Source organism: Lactuca saligna, chromosome 1 (assembly GCF_052625555.1).
Source record: "Lactuca saligna cultivar CGN05327 chromosome 1, ASM5262555v1, whole genome shotgun sequence".
Lineage (NCBI taxonomy): Eukaryota > Viridiplantae > Streptophyta > Magnoliopsida > Asterales > Asteraceae > Lactuca > Lactuca saligna.
This window is the reverse complement of record NC_136417.1, coordinates 87317793-87332827: the sequence shown is the minus strand read 5'-3', so window position 1 is coordinate 87332827 and position 15035 is coordinate 87317793. Positions and strand designations below refer to the sequence as shown.

Genomic DNA, 15035 nt, shown 5'->3' with positions numbered 1-15035 from the left:
ATTTGTCTATTTTACAAAAGTAAGAACCATAGGTAAACATTGTGTGCATGCTAGGAGCATGGGACAAGTGTTGGAATTCAAGTAAGAAGTTGATTACCCGAAACGATAAATAATGAGTAATCGATATGGTGATAAATAAAACGTGTTTTGTTTATACTTAAAGGTTTGAGGCCATATGGGATTAGTATTATTCTTGTGTTTCACCTTGCATGTTTTGACTTCCAGAATAATTGAGTTTATTAAGAATAATCGAATTATTCGAACGGACCACAGTCGTTCATATGTTGGAAGTAGATATGAATGAAGATTGTCGTGAATTGGTGTGTGGATTGTCTAAAAGAGTATTAGACATAAGCAAATGTTTGCTGCAACGTTCATGAGTGCTTATGAATATGATTTGAGCATTGGATTAAACCCATGCTCACTTGGATCACTATCTCGAGTGATTAGTGAGACGATAACATCTTATATTCTTGAAACCGAGATGTGTGAGTTGTATCTTGCGAATCGGTTGCACATTGATAATATGTAAACGCAATAGTAACTTGGTGTTATAAAACATATTGTTGTGTATGATTTGGTTAGTGAGTGCAAGCGAGCATTGTATCAAAGTTTATCCGTTCCTTTTATCCAAGGTAGGATAAAAGCGATATCTTTGGGCCCCTCGATGGTTTAGTGATGACATACGTAAATGCTCGGCCGGGCTAGGGCTAATTTGATTTGTTCAATTAGTCTGTTGTCATAAATCAGAAATCAAGAAGTAGTACAAAGAGAATGATTAGAAATCATATCTCAGACGATATCTAGAATGGAGGAATATATGATCCCTTATCTAAGGACACGCGTATCTGATATGATCAGAGTTGACAGCGGCTTTGGAAAGCTACGATTGCAGATCAGGATCTGAAGTCATACGCAGAATAGTTGTTAGACTTATCCAAGTGGGAGACTGTTGGATTAGTGTCTAAGTCCATAACTATTTTGGTATGTACTTGACCCGATGGTGCATGGTCCTTTTGGGTTGCCTTCACCAAAGCAACTTGATAGGATGATTTATGGAGAGTAAGGATTAAATATGATTTATTAATATATTATGGGAATAATATATTAAAGGAGAAATCATATTGTTTAATTAATATTAGTCAACAATTAATTGGTAATTAGTTTTGTAACTAAAAGAGATTAATTAAACTTAAGGGACTGGAATTGTAATTATAAGATAATTGCAATTTGGGCCATGGATTGCCTTGTATTAAGGGATGGACGAATTCTAATGGGAAACCCATAAGGAAATCGTCCATGGGCTTAATTAAAGGAGTCTATGGGTTGCTTAGGGCTTAAGCATCCAAATTAGGGTTTCCTTGTTAGATAACCCTAATAGCCCAACTATATAAAGACCCCTTAAGGCTCAAAAACGTGGCTAAGCTTCTTGTAAGGGTTTCTACACGTTTTTGGCAGCCTCCATCCTTTCTCCTCTTCATCCTCTTGCTTATGGTGTTTGTAAGCCATTAGAGGAGTGACACTTGTGACTCTAAGCCTTCCAAAGTCAATACAAGGAGATTTGGGATTGTTGTTGCTACATAACAATCAAGGTAACACTATAAACTTATTCTCATGTTAATATGATTATATGTATGCTAGAATTAGGGTTTATAGTCTTGGATTCAAAGCATGTACAATAGAGAAGCCTAGATCCAAGCTTTAGGGTTTGTATGAGCACATAGGATGTCTTATGACCAAAACCCATCAGAAACATGTGTGTGTGTGTGACGCGCTGCTACACCGCCAGCTCTTTTCCCTTCAACGAAAAGGTACCTGAAACCAAAACCAAAACTTTAAGCACAAAGCTTAGTGAGTTCCCCCATCATACCACATACCATACAATATCGTCGGTATCTTTCAACCGATAACCTTTATCGGTATCTTTCAACCGGTAACCTTCATCGGTATCTTTCAATCGATAACCATCATCGGTATCTTTCAACCGGTAATCAACATCGGTATCTTTCAACCGGTAACTGGGGACTATTTCACCCCCTACTACTAGCATACAATCAACAGATATAATCATACAGTCAGGCATATCCGGGTACTGACCTACCCTTGGGTCCTAAGGACCACTGTCAGGGAAACTAATCCCTACCATACACATAACATACTACCTAGATAATCCTCATAACCAACATATAACCAGACCAAGATAATTATCACAAAGACCATTATCTTCTAAATACCCCTTTTTGGTGGGCCGACATTGTGGCCTTAGACCCACCCCTACTGGAAGGTAACTCACCTCAATATCGTGCAGTGTCTGAACTATCCCCGGCGCACAAGTCGACTCCCTACGACTCCTCGATCCATACACGACAACCTTTACGTCAACACACATCACATACAACCCTAAACAGGGTCCGTCAAAGTTTAGTCAAAGTCAACATTCAGTTGACCTGACTCGCCGAGTTGGCCTACCAACTCGTCGAGTCCATGCTTCTCTAATCCCACATAAAACCCTAGCTCCACTCGTCGATTCTAGCAAAAACTCGACGGGATCTCCTTCAATCATAACATCGGGACCATCTTCATCCAACTCGCTGAGTTCCTTCTTGAACTCGTCGAGTTCATCTCCAACTTAAGAACTTGTCCAGTCCATGACTCGTCGAGTTGTATGAACAACTTGTCGAGTCCCATAACTTCCAGGTCCCTTTTCGTGTCTAAACCCATAAGGGACTTCCTTCCTAACACTTGCCCATTCACCGAAAGGGTTTGGTGCATAATGGTCACTGACTCGTCGAGTGCCAAGAACAACTCGCCAAGTCAAACCTTGACCAATTCCATACAATCGATTTAAATGAGGTCTAACACACCAAAACCATAGATTTGGCCTCCTAATGTCCATTTTATACGTAAAGTTCCAAACTTGATGCACATGCATGGGGGTTTTTAGCTCAAAAATCCATATAAAGTGTCCTACAATGTGTATGGGGCTCTCATGGCCCTAAAGTTGGCACCTTTATGCCATGAGATCCCTCTTAAGGCCCTGATCTGAAGTCAAAACTCACTCAACACTTCCAAATCCGAAAAATGACATAAAAATCCATGGAGATCCCAAGTTAAAGATGAATAAACACATAGATGAGTCAAGACAAGGGCATTATACCTTGAAGCTGCTGAAAATGAAGTAAGATTTCCGGATCTACAAGCCTCGACTTGATTTCCAAACTCCTTTCTTCCTCCCAAGCTTTACAATCCACACAAGAACACCAAAAATGGCCTTAACTCACACACAAACAGCTAGGGTTCGATTTGAAGCTTTCAAGAGAGTGTTAGGGACAAGGTAGCTGAGTTAAGTTGTTTATATAGGGTGCAAACCCTCAGATTTAGGGTTTCACTTAACCAAAACCTACTCGTCGAGTCAGTCTCCTGACTCGTCAAGTCGGTCACTTAAAATGTCCGCAGCCACGTCCCTACTCGACGAGTTGATCCTCCAGCTCGTCGAGTCCCAGAGAAAAATACATATACTGAAGAAAACATATCATGTGTTACACTGTAAGACCCAGGGTTATGGCCCCGACCTGGCAAGAAAGACCATGAGGTTTCTTGTGGCATAATGGCAAGACTATGGTTGGCACATAGCACTCTTATTGATTATGGTATATGTATAATATGTATGGCTCACGGTTGTGTATGGAATGTATGGATTGTTGGATATGTATGGTATGTTGTATTTGGGAAACTCACTAAGCTTTGTGCTTATGTTTTCAGTTTATGTTTCAGGTACTCTAGTTTTCAAATGAAAGAGCTCGGGCGATCGTAGTGCATACATCCGTGTTTTTCGCAATATGTGATCTTTGGGATTGGACTCTGATAATCGTGTTAATTAAAATGTTTTTAAATAATTAGAACAAAGTTACAATAGTGTTTTGATTATAATAAAAATGAAATTTTTACCTTTGATTTTTAGGTTGTTACACAAAAAAGGGAAACTGCATGATATAGCAACTTGACTGTATTTATTTGTGCATTTTAATATCATCCTACTTTTTTTTTTCTATTACAACATTGTACTTTTTAAAGTGTAATGTTTTAACATGAAGAAATGAAGATATAAATAAACAATTTAATGAAAATAATTTGCTATTTTTTGAATTTAACCAAAGTTATATGTATGAAATAGCAACTTACTTTCATTTATTAAAAATAAATAACAACTTACTTACATGTCTTTTGGTTATACCCCTTCCACCTTCCATACACATACATTAACGGAATATACCACAAATATTGTTTATTTTTCTATTACTATAGCATTGTAATAGAAAAAAATTAAAAACCACAGAGCTAAAAAGATCAAGAGTTGAAGTACCTCTGATTTAGCAGCATTGTGTTACTCAGTCGCGTCCAAAGCTATTAGTACCTCATAAAAAATAAATAAATAAAAATAAAAACATCGACCCTAGATTTTTAATGTATAACCATAAATCTAGGGTTGATGTTTCTTTTAGGTCTTCCAAATTCTTCTGTACTGAATATAAAATAAAAGAAAAAACACATTTTTAAGTTGGCAAAGAAGAGTAGAAGATAGAAGACCTTCAAGTGGTTAAATGTGTTTTTGCTTAGAGAATTGAGGAGGGGAAAAGAATATAAAAAAAATATGTTTTTAAATATAGAAGACCTTTGAACTTGAAATATTTATATGATGAGGAGGGGAAAAGAATGTAAACAAATATGTTTTTAAATATAGAAGACCTTTGAACTTGAAATATTTATATTTATATTTAAGAATATGTTTTTAAATATAGAGAGATGAAGAGGGAAAAGAATGTAAAAAATATCCTTCTTAATAAATGAAGGTTTTTTTTGCCACATGTCATCTTCTCATTTATTTGGACACATGACATTTTCTTGAATTTTTGAATTTTTTATTTTCCACTTGTCATTTTATTGTATTTTTCATTTTATTAAATTAAAATTTCACATTTAATATGTAAAGTAATATATGTAAGGTATTAATTAGAAAAGATTTATATATGTAATGTATTTAATATATTAAAGTCTCATTAATTTTAATAATTTAATTTTTTTCTCATTTTTCTTATAAATTCAAACTTCTCAAATTGTTAAAATTTCATATTTATTTTTTTTAAAATAAACTCATGTAATACATAGATCTCACACCTAATGTTTTTAAATATAGAAGACCTTCAAGTGGTTAAAAGTGTTGTTATTTAGAGAGATGTGTTTATAAATATTGAGATTTTTTAATATGTTTCCTAAAAGCATATATAAGAAACATTAATTACAAAAAATATTATCATAATTAAATATAAAATGTATTTATTATGGAAATTATTAATGTATCTCACATTTAATTATGGTGATAATCTTTTTAATTAATGTATTTCATATTTAATTATGGTAATATTTGTTATAATTAATGTTTCTAATACATGCTTTTAGGATTAGGACGCATGTCATAAATATTTTAAACTTACTTGAAGCAAAAAAAAAAAAAAAAAAAAAAAAAAAAAAAAAACATTTTTAAATATAAATATATATGTTACTAACTTACTATGCGTATAAATATTTTAATTATAAAAAATATATATTTAAATGTAAAAAATTTGTTTTATATGTATAATTTTTTTTTTTCAAAAGGTTTTTGTGAAGAAAATCCATTATAATAACATTCATTGAAAAACGATAATTGTCAATGATAATATACAACAAAAAAACGATAATTATCATGATATCTCGATAACAACCTTTACCGAAATTAATATTTGGGGACTATCTCGAATAATTTGTTCAAGCTTTTGTCCCCTTAGCCCTCAACACTTCAAACAAAACCCATATCAAATTCATCGAATCCAATTTGTTCATCATCACATCGATCAATTGCATACACCGTGAAAGCTTTTGGTAATATTTCCTGATATCAGAATTCTTGATTGTTCGATTAATGTTACGTACATGTCTTAAAGCAACAATTACGATTCGGAATTTCCTGATTGGAATTCAACTCCACTGTTTGAAACCTAAATCGCTCAAATTCGTTTCCAGGTGTTGGTGATTTTGATTTTACGGGAGCAGATCGTATATATATCTACTAGAATCAACCATGTTTACGCGAATTTTCGGAAAACCTAAGCAAGAAGCTAACGCTGTAGCAACATTAGATAGATTAAATGAGGTACTTCCCGATAAATATACGTTTTTGTTGTTCATCAAATGTATATATACTTTGTATGTGTGCATATTCGGTGTGGATCATGAATTTGGAAGATCTAAATTGTTCTGGCCGTTTATATTGTCACTCTGTTTTTCTTTACTTTATTTTGAAGTATTATTGATGCTATACTCTTCTTGTCGAATTCAATTTGCGTATGTTGTTTGATTTCGCTGTGATATCTTGCCCTAGGGAGAACAGTGATTTAGGGTTTATATCATCTTTGTACATGTCGTTCAATTACTGTTATAGGATGGGGTTGTCTTTCCAGAATTTGGATGTCGTCAATATGTTGCATGAAGATTGCTTAAAACTGTGTTGCTTACTCTTCTATTTCATAGTAAAGTGTACTAAAGCTATTTTGTATTGAAGTATTTTCTGCAGAAGAGTATGTAGATGGATAATGTAATTAAGCTTGTAGGATGAAAAACACAACAGTCATTTGATTGCTTATAAATGTCTTCTGTAACTTGATATTTACTTTCCCTTTTAAGTTTCTTCAAAGATAGTATGATATGATATCTAGGTAAGAATACATAGGTGGTGTTAAATGGCAATGCTGTTAGTGTTTCCTTGTGTTTCTGCATGAAGAGAAAGGGTAGAGAAAATTTCTTGTGTTTAATCTTTATCATTGTGGGTAAGCACATAGGAAAAATAATGGTGTGTTTAATTTATAATTGTTCAATGTTAGTAGACTAAAAAATAAGCATCGATTCGGAAAGAGTTTATAGAGAATAAGTGATTTTATTTCAAAATCAACATATAAACTACAATATCAATGAACCTAAATCTCATGAAAGATGGAAACTAGCATATGCAAAGAACCTAAATCTCCTAAATTGAAAATTAGAATATGATAGGGAATCTACATAGGAAATAAGTGGGAGAGGGAAATATATATTTCTATCAAAAAGATATCTTTATAACTCTTGGATTCCATGTGCATTGCGTATAATTTGGTTAATTTAGGGATATTAATGCTGAAGGTCTAAGGACTTAATTGGGACAAACTTTTTATTTTTGAATATTGCAAATCTTTCATGAAATATTTTCACTTCATGTTGCATTTTACCAAGGCAACATTAGATGGAATTGACCTCAATCTCTTGGCATTTTTGTAAAGTTATATAATTCTTTGTATAAAATTATTTCATGTAGTAATAGGATGAACATGAATTCATTAGTGTGTATCATGTCTATAAAGTAGTGATTAATATATAAGATTACTTATTCATGTAGGATAATGATTAGTAAAAGATACAATAAATATGTCAAAAACCAAAACTTTAACCAATGGCATGATTTTCATGTTTTTTAGAAACTCTTACTTCTCTTATAATCTTATATATGAAACATTATAGTTATTGATTGATCTTAAAATTTGTTATGCTGTTAATACATACATAAATGTGTGCTATGTTTTTTTTTTAAATAGATTTTCCATAGAGAAGGTGTATATAATTATATATTGAGTTATCGACCTCATTATGCTGCATAAATTCACAGAATAATCTAGTGTTGCATCAAAATTTGATTGTTGAACAAAAGGTCATCAAACCAATTAAATTTTTATGTTTTATTTTTTATTTACAGACACTTGAAATGCTTGAGAAAAAAGAGAAAGTGCTTTTAAAGAAAGCTGCTGCAGAGGTGGAAAAGGCCAAAGAATTTACTAGAGCTAAGAACAAAAGGGGTACACCTTTTAAATCCCTTTCAATTTCATATTAAATTATTAATTAGGGTTAATGCTAAACAATGTTAAAAATTAAAAAACTATGCCATTTTTTCTACTTTATGTCACTAAAGGTTTAATTGTACCATTTTCTACCTTAAATTACGGGTTTTATGCAGAAAAGTCTCATTTTGGAAAATTTTTTGATAAAGTCCTAAAAAAAGTTTTAACAGAAAAGTCATTATTTAATATTTTGCCCAAATTAACGAAAAAGTCATTATTTTTATTTTAACAGGAAATGACAGATTATCGTGTCAAATTAAATAATTGGGATTTTTCTTTTCAAAAAAAAAATTTAGGACTTTATCAAAAAATTTCCCAAAATAATGGCACTTTTCTGCATAAAACCCCTTAAATTGCATATCTATTTTTCGATATTAAGAATAGAATACAATATAATAATAATAATAAATTCTGATGTCAAATGGTTACAATACTAAAAAAACAACATATTTTGTTACCCTTTTCATAGCATTGACCTTTGACCCTATTACTTACACTTAAATACTTGATTAAATCCAGTATAATTGTAGTTTACATTACTTTTTATATTGTTTTAAAGTAAAAATAATTATATTTTTCATTTGGATTTTAAATGTTATTCAGCTGCAATACAATGTTTAAAGAGGAAAAGGCTCTATGAACAACAAATTGAACAACTTGGAAACTTCCAGCTACGTATTCACGATCAGGTGATTATTTTCCACCAACATCTCTTCCATTTTTCAAGTTTTTTAAAATTTCAAAAATCCTTTACTCAAAAAAAAAAATCAAAAATTTAATAATCATAGTATTGTTTGAACATGAATATATCAGATGATTATGCTTGAAGGTGCAAAAGCCACCACAGAAACTGTTGATGCTTTGAGAACCGGTGCTTCAGCCATGAAAGCCATGCAGAAATCAACGTCAGTTATATTTTACAATTTTACAATTTTATTTTTAAATTAAATTTTTCACAATTTCTATTGGGTCCCACACACCTTGTCATGCATGCCATGCAAACCAGGACAACATGTACTGTGTTTGACATGTATTGAACTGTGACTGATTGATGTAAAGTTGTCAGTGGAACACAAATTTCAATTTCTTGTCCCATCAAAAAAGTTAGAGACATTACTCTCCTTGTATCTCTTGTATGTGCAAAAAGACATGAATGCCCTTCTTATTAATAGCCCTAGAAAGCTTGTCAAGTCTCACTGACAGGACATGACAAACTGTACTGTGTTTGACGTGCATTGGATTGTGACTGACTGTGGAACACAAATTTTAATTTTTTGTCCTGTCCAAAAAGGTGAGACAGGACTCTCCCTTTATTTCTTATTTGTGCAAAAAGACGTAAATGCCCTCGTGAATAATAGCCCTAGAAAGCTTTTCAAGTCCCACTAACAGTACAAGACATGATAGATTGTACTGTGTTTGGGACTGGGAATGGGACCGGGACTGACATCAATCATGTCATGGAATCTTTGTCTTGATGCCGTGTGTGTGAAAAAGACGTAAATGCCCTTGTAATATGTTTCACGTGAACAGGAACATTGATGATGTTGACAAGACAATGGATGAGATAAATGAGCAAACTGAGAACATGAAACAAATCCAAGAGGCATTGTCAGCACCCATTGGTGCAGCTGCTGATTTTGATGAGGTGGCATCGTACTTTCATTTTTTTTTTTAATTACAATATTACCCTTTTGATTATTTTATAATGAACCAATTGTGTACTTTGATAAATCTATCCACAGGATGAATTGGAAGCTGAGTTGGAAGAACTTGAAGGAGCAGAGCTAGAGGAACAGCTTCTCCAACCAGCCACCACCGCCCCCGCCGCTCCGGTACATACTCCAGCGGGCCGCCAACACGCACGACCACCGCCCCAAAAGAACACGGCTGAGGAAGATGAACTTGCTGCATTACAGGCAGAAATGGCACTTTAAAACAAAAAGGTTGGTATTTCCTATGATCAAAAATGAGAAGAGCATTTTCGTCTTTTCGCGAAAGATAGTCCATGTCCTACCTTTTTGGTGAGACAAAAAGTGCAATTATTGTCTTTTATGATTAGAATGAGAAGGGCATTTATGTCTTTTTGCAAAAGAAAATCCATGTCCTACCTTTTTGGTGAGACAAAAAGTGCAATTATTGTCTTTTAGGATTAGAATGAGAAGGACATTTATGTCTTTTCACAAAAGAAAATCCATGACCTGCCTTTTTGGCGAGACAAAAAGTGCAATTATTGTCTTTTAGGATTAGAATGAGAAGGACATTTATGTCTTTTCACAAAAGAAAATCCATGTCCTACCTTTTTGGCGAGGCAAAAAGTGCAATTATTGTCTTCTACGAGAAGGGCATTTACATCTTTTCGCAAAAGATAGTCCATATCCTACCTTTTTGGTGAGACAAAAAGTGCAATTATTGTCTTTTATGATTAGAATGAGAAGGGCATTTATGTCTTTTCGTAAAAGAAAATACATGTCCTACCTTTTTGGCAAGACAAAAAGTGCAATTATTGTCTTCTATGATCAGAATAAGAATGGTATTTACGTCTTTTCACAAACGAGAATCCATGTCCAAAAAGTGCAGTTATTGTCTTATTGATATCAGTGAAATGTGTGACAACCTAGTATGTCATGTCATATTAGTTTCAGACAAATGAAAAATCAAGTTGTAATCATCAAAATAAAATCACTTTTTGGGTGACTAAAAAATATATATAATTTTTGTCTTATTAACATCTTTTGGAGTCGAGTGCATGCCAAACGCAATATGACATATTCTGTCTACTTCTGTTCTGTGTATTTTAATGTAAAAGGAATTGAAATAAGAATATAATTTGAAATGGTTTTAAGAAATTATTGAAGATGTGGATTTGATGGCAGATGGAGGGGAGTGGAGATGATGCATATAAATGAAGAAAGTGAGGAAATGATGAAAAGTTTGGTTGAACTTTATCTCTTGTACATTTGTGATATTAAACTTGAATAACATGTTTGAATTTGGAACTTGGGAAAAGATCGATTACATGGATTCAAAGCGGTGCATGTTACTTGGTATATGAAATTGAAATTCTACATCTTTTTTAGGTTACTTGTTTCATTGTTTTAACATGGGCATTAGAAGTAATTAGGTGATAATGTGATGAGATGCTTGGTTTTTTAATGGAGGCATTCAAATAAAGTGTGGAAAATTAAAATAAAAATTTTCTATAGTGGCATTCACTAATAAACGCCATTTCAAAGACGTGAAACTCTATATGCACATGTTCTTCATAGCAACGATCACAACAATAAATGGTGAATGGAGTTGAAGAATATCATCGTCTCTATAAAATGTACATAAAACTTCTTCGAATGTAGATAGATTAATTTTAGAGGCATGTATTGGCTTCTCATACGGTTATATTTGTCTCTTGCAAATCTCAACTTTATTTTAATTTTTGTTTATCAGCATACGATTGGTCTGTTGGTTTGTGTAATTTGAATACCTGTGTATGAATCAATAGACATGATTTGACAAATAAAAACTGATTTTATTTTTGGGGTTTATGTTTAATGCACAGTGATTACATAGTTCATTATGTATCCTCTCTTAGAAGGCTATATAAATCATCAGTTTTAACATACAAATATATATATATATATATATATATATATATATATATATATATATATATATATATATATATATATATATATATATATATATATATATATATATATATATATATAAAGACAAAGAGAGAGGCTCCATTGTGATTAAAAATAAAATAAAGATATTGAGATTCAACCTCAGCCACATATTTCATATCTGCCGCTTTAACCCTCTGGCGTACCGGCGTGGCAGGCATGTTATAATCATAAGTGATTATATAGCGTTGTCCGTTCCTTTCTTCTTCGTCGCCATCCTCACCACCACAACCACTACCACCACCTCTAACATTATTGTCACCTCCGTCATTTATATCATCGTCACCTCTGCCACCACCACCTCTTCTGCCACAAACGGTCATAATCATATATGATTACGAACATGCATATATGTATAATCATTTATGATTAAACATATACATATAATAATGTATAATCATATATGATTATACCGATCTGTCATATAATCATTTATGATTAGGCATACCTCATTGCTACCAACATGCTGGAGCGTTAGAGCGACAAATGAGAAATATGTAAGATGGGGTTGAATTTCAAGATCTTTACTTTTTTATAATCTCAAGTGAATCGTTCCCTACATATATATATATATATATATATATATATATATATATATATATATATATATATATATATATATATATATATATATATATAATATTCTTTGTCATTTCTCAAAGTAAATGACACATGTATTATGCTTTGGATTCTTCTCAGTTTGTGCGGGTAGTTTGCCTTGTGACTAGGGCTGTAAACGAACTGAACGTTCGGCGAACCGTTCATGAACTGTTCGGCGGGAAGTTCGTTTATGTTCGTTTATTTAATAAATAAACGAGCACGAACAAAAGTTATCGTTCGTTAAGTTAAATGAACGAACATGAACAATGGTCTCGTTCGTTCATTTATGTTCGTGAACGTACGTTTATGACGTTCATTTACATTCGTTTATGTTCGTTTGTTTAATTTTATTTATATGCATTTATATATATATATATATATATATATATATATATATATATATATATATATATATATATATATATAATATTGCTATATTATATGTTCGTTTATGTTCATATATGTTCAATTGTGTTTTTTTATCTTTGTTTTTATGTTCGTTTAGCATGTTCACGAACATAAATGAACGAACATGAACAAGGTGATTTGATAAACGAACGAACATGAACAAGAATATCTCGTTCGTTAATCTGTTCGTGTTCGTTTGTTGTTCGGCTAACTTAAACGAACGAATATGAACAAGACCTTGTTCGTGTTCGTTTGGTTCGTTTACAGCCTTACTTGTGACTCTAATTTACTCACAGAAGTGGCAAGTTGAATCATTTGTTGCTCCAAAGTCTTGATACTGGCCTTGGTCTTATTTTGAAATGATAGAGTACTTGTGACTAAACGTTTGACAATGTCTTCCGAAGACATTCCTGAACCGCTTGAACTACTTCCTTGTTGCATGTTTTGAGGTTGGAAATGAGATTGTTAAGGAGGTTAATGGGACTAAAAATTTGGTTGGTGATGCATTTAATTCTAAAATAGAGGTCTAGGTTGATAAGTTGGTGGCCTTGGCTGGAAATTCGTATTTGGATGATGCCAATTTTGATTGCCTCTTGGTGGAAAATTGTCTTATTGACCATGAAATCTCATAGCTTGAACCTCTTCCATGTCTTCTTGAAACATAGGACACATATCAGTAGGGTGAAACATCCCAAAAATACAAGCCAAAAATTTTGTTTGAAAACATTACTAAAAACCATAACATCCAAATATCATATAAGAAAGCCATAAGTTGTGTGTCACAAAATGTCATAAAATATGTCTCATATCAAACTGATGTCATGATCGTGTCAAAAATATCAGAGTCTAACTCCCAGGCTAAAACTGTGGTGTGTGTTATGCCATCATCCCGAGCCCTTCCCCTTACTAGCTGAAGTACCTAAAACCAAAACGGAAACTGTAAGCACAAAGCTTAGTGAGCTCCCCCAAACTACCACATACCATGCAATAACAAATAAAACACATAATAGGCCTTGCCTGCTGCATCAGACCGAAGTCCGGAACTGACTAGGCCTTGCCCACTTCATCGGACCGAAGTCTAGAGCTAACTAGGGCCTCTCCCTCTGCATCGGACCGAAGTCCGGAACTGACTAGGGCCTTGCCCACTGCATCGGACCGAAGTCCGGAACTAACTAGGGCCTTGCCCACTGCATCAGACCAAAGTCTGAAACTAACTTGGGCCTTGGCATCTGCATCAGACCGAAGTCCATAACTGACTGAACATAGCATAACATAATCATAACATATAACAATAACACATATACTGCATACTGCATCGGGCCAGCAGCCCGGAACACATAACACATAGACATGCCTGAATCACAAAGACATCAAGCATATTGAACTACTGCTATCTAAACTGGCCGACATTGTGGCCGTAGATCCGTTCCTGCTAGAAGGAAAAACTCACCTTGAAGAACTGACTGCTGAGATACTGAGCGGGAAATGTCTGACTGCTGCTCCGACAACTCCCCGGCTACAATTCCCATAAAGACACTTAGTCAAAACTGATAACTAATCTTAGGGTAAAGTGACTATTTTACCTCTGGCTAAAGTCAATATCCTAGTCAAAATCAACTTCCAGTTAACTTGACTCGCCGAGTTGGGCCGCCAACTCGTCGAGTCCTTATCCTTTCTTCTACCCCCCTACCGGGCTCTACTCGTCAAGTTTAGCAAGGACTCGACGAGTTCTTCTTCTAAAATTCATCGGGTCAATCTTCATCCATCTCGTCGAGTTATTTGAACAACTCGTCGAGTTCATCTTCATCATATGAACACGTCTAGACTATGACCCGCCGAGTTGTACGAACAACTCATCGAGTCTGTTCTTGTGGGTAAGAAGATTGCCTTGGACTCGCCGAGTGTGTTCTTACACTTGTTGAGTCCCATGATTTCCAGATTATGGCTATGTTTTAATACGTCGAGTCACTCCTCCGGACTTGTCTAAATCCCTGCTATCACTCAGCTGGGTTTCTTTGAACCACAACAGATTGGGGACTCAAGCCCCAGACTCGCCGAGTTCCAAGAACAACTCGTCAAGTTGCCTATTGACCAAGTCTATAACTCGATTTTCTGGTGTACAACTCTCATCCAAAAGGTAGATCTAGGCTTCTAAGGTCGATCTAACAATTAAAGTTATATACTTTACGTGCATGCATATATCATTGGTGCTTAAAAGGCCAAAAATGGAGGTTTTAGCATGCATGGGGTTCTCATGGCCCTAAAGATGGCACCTTTATGCCATGAGGACCCTTCAAGGTCCTCGATTTGATGGTGAATCGACTTGGGACGTCCAAATCCCAAGAGTCAAGATTCTTAGCCCAAGATAACCATAAGAAGATATAGG

At 33.9% G+C, this 15035-nt stretch overlaps 1 protein-coding gene across 1 annotated transcript; it reads left to right on the top strand.

The window, feature by feature from the left end:
• Positions 1-5749: 5749 nt before the first annotated feature.
• Positions 5750-11042, top strand: LOC145040957 (vacuolar protein sorting-associated protein 32 homolog 1-like). The gene is made up of 8 exons (XM_078988840.1): positions 5750-5919; positions 6061-6190; positions 7820-7919; positions 8565-8650; positions 8775-8866; positions 9492-9606; positions 9704-9904; positions 10835-11042. Exons 2-7 carry the CDS (start codon positions 6119-6121, stop codon positions 9893-9895), a joined length of 657 nt encoding a protein of 218 aa, XP_078844966.1. The 5' UTR covers positions 5750-5919; positions 6061-6118; the 3' UTR covers positions 9896-9904; positions 10835-11042.
• The last annotated feature ends 3993 nt before the right edge of the window (positions 11043-15035 follow it).

What these genes read in the sequence shown, in the direction of transcription:
- LOC145040957 (XM_078988840.1), top strand. Translation starts at nt 6,119, where the DNA reads ATGTTTACGCGAATTTTCGGAAAACCTAAGCAAGAAGCTAACGCTGTA. An exon ending in CATTAGATAGATTAAATGAG is followed by an intron (nt 6,191 to 7,819) that starts GTACTTCCCGAT and finishes TTTTATTTACAG; the next exon opens with ACACTTGAAATGCTTGAGAA. An exon ending in AGCTACGTATTCACGATCAG is followed by an intron (nt 8,651 to 8,774) that starts GTGATTATTTTC and finishes TGAATATATCAG; the next exon opens with ATGATTATGCTTGAAGGTGC.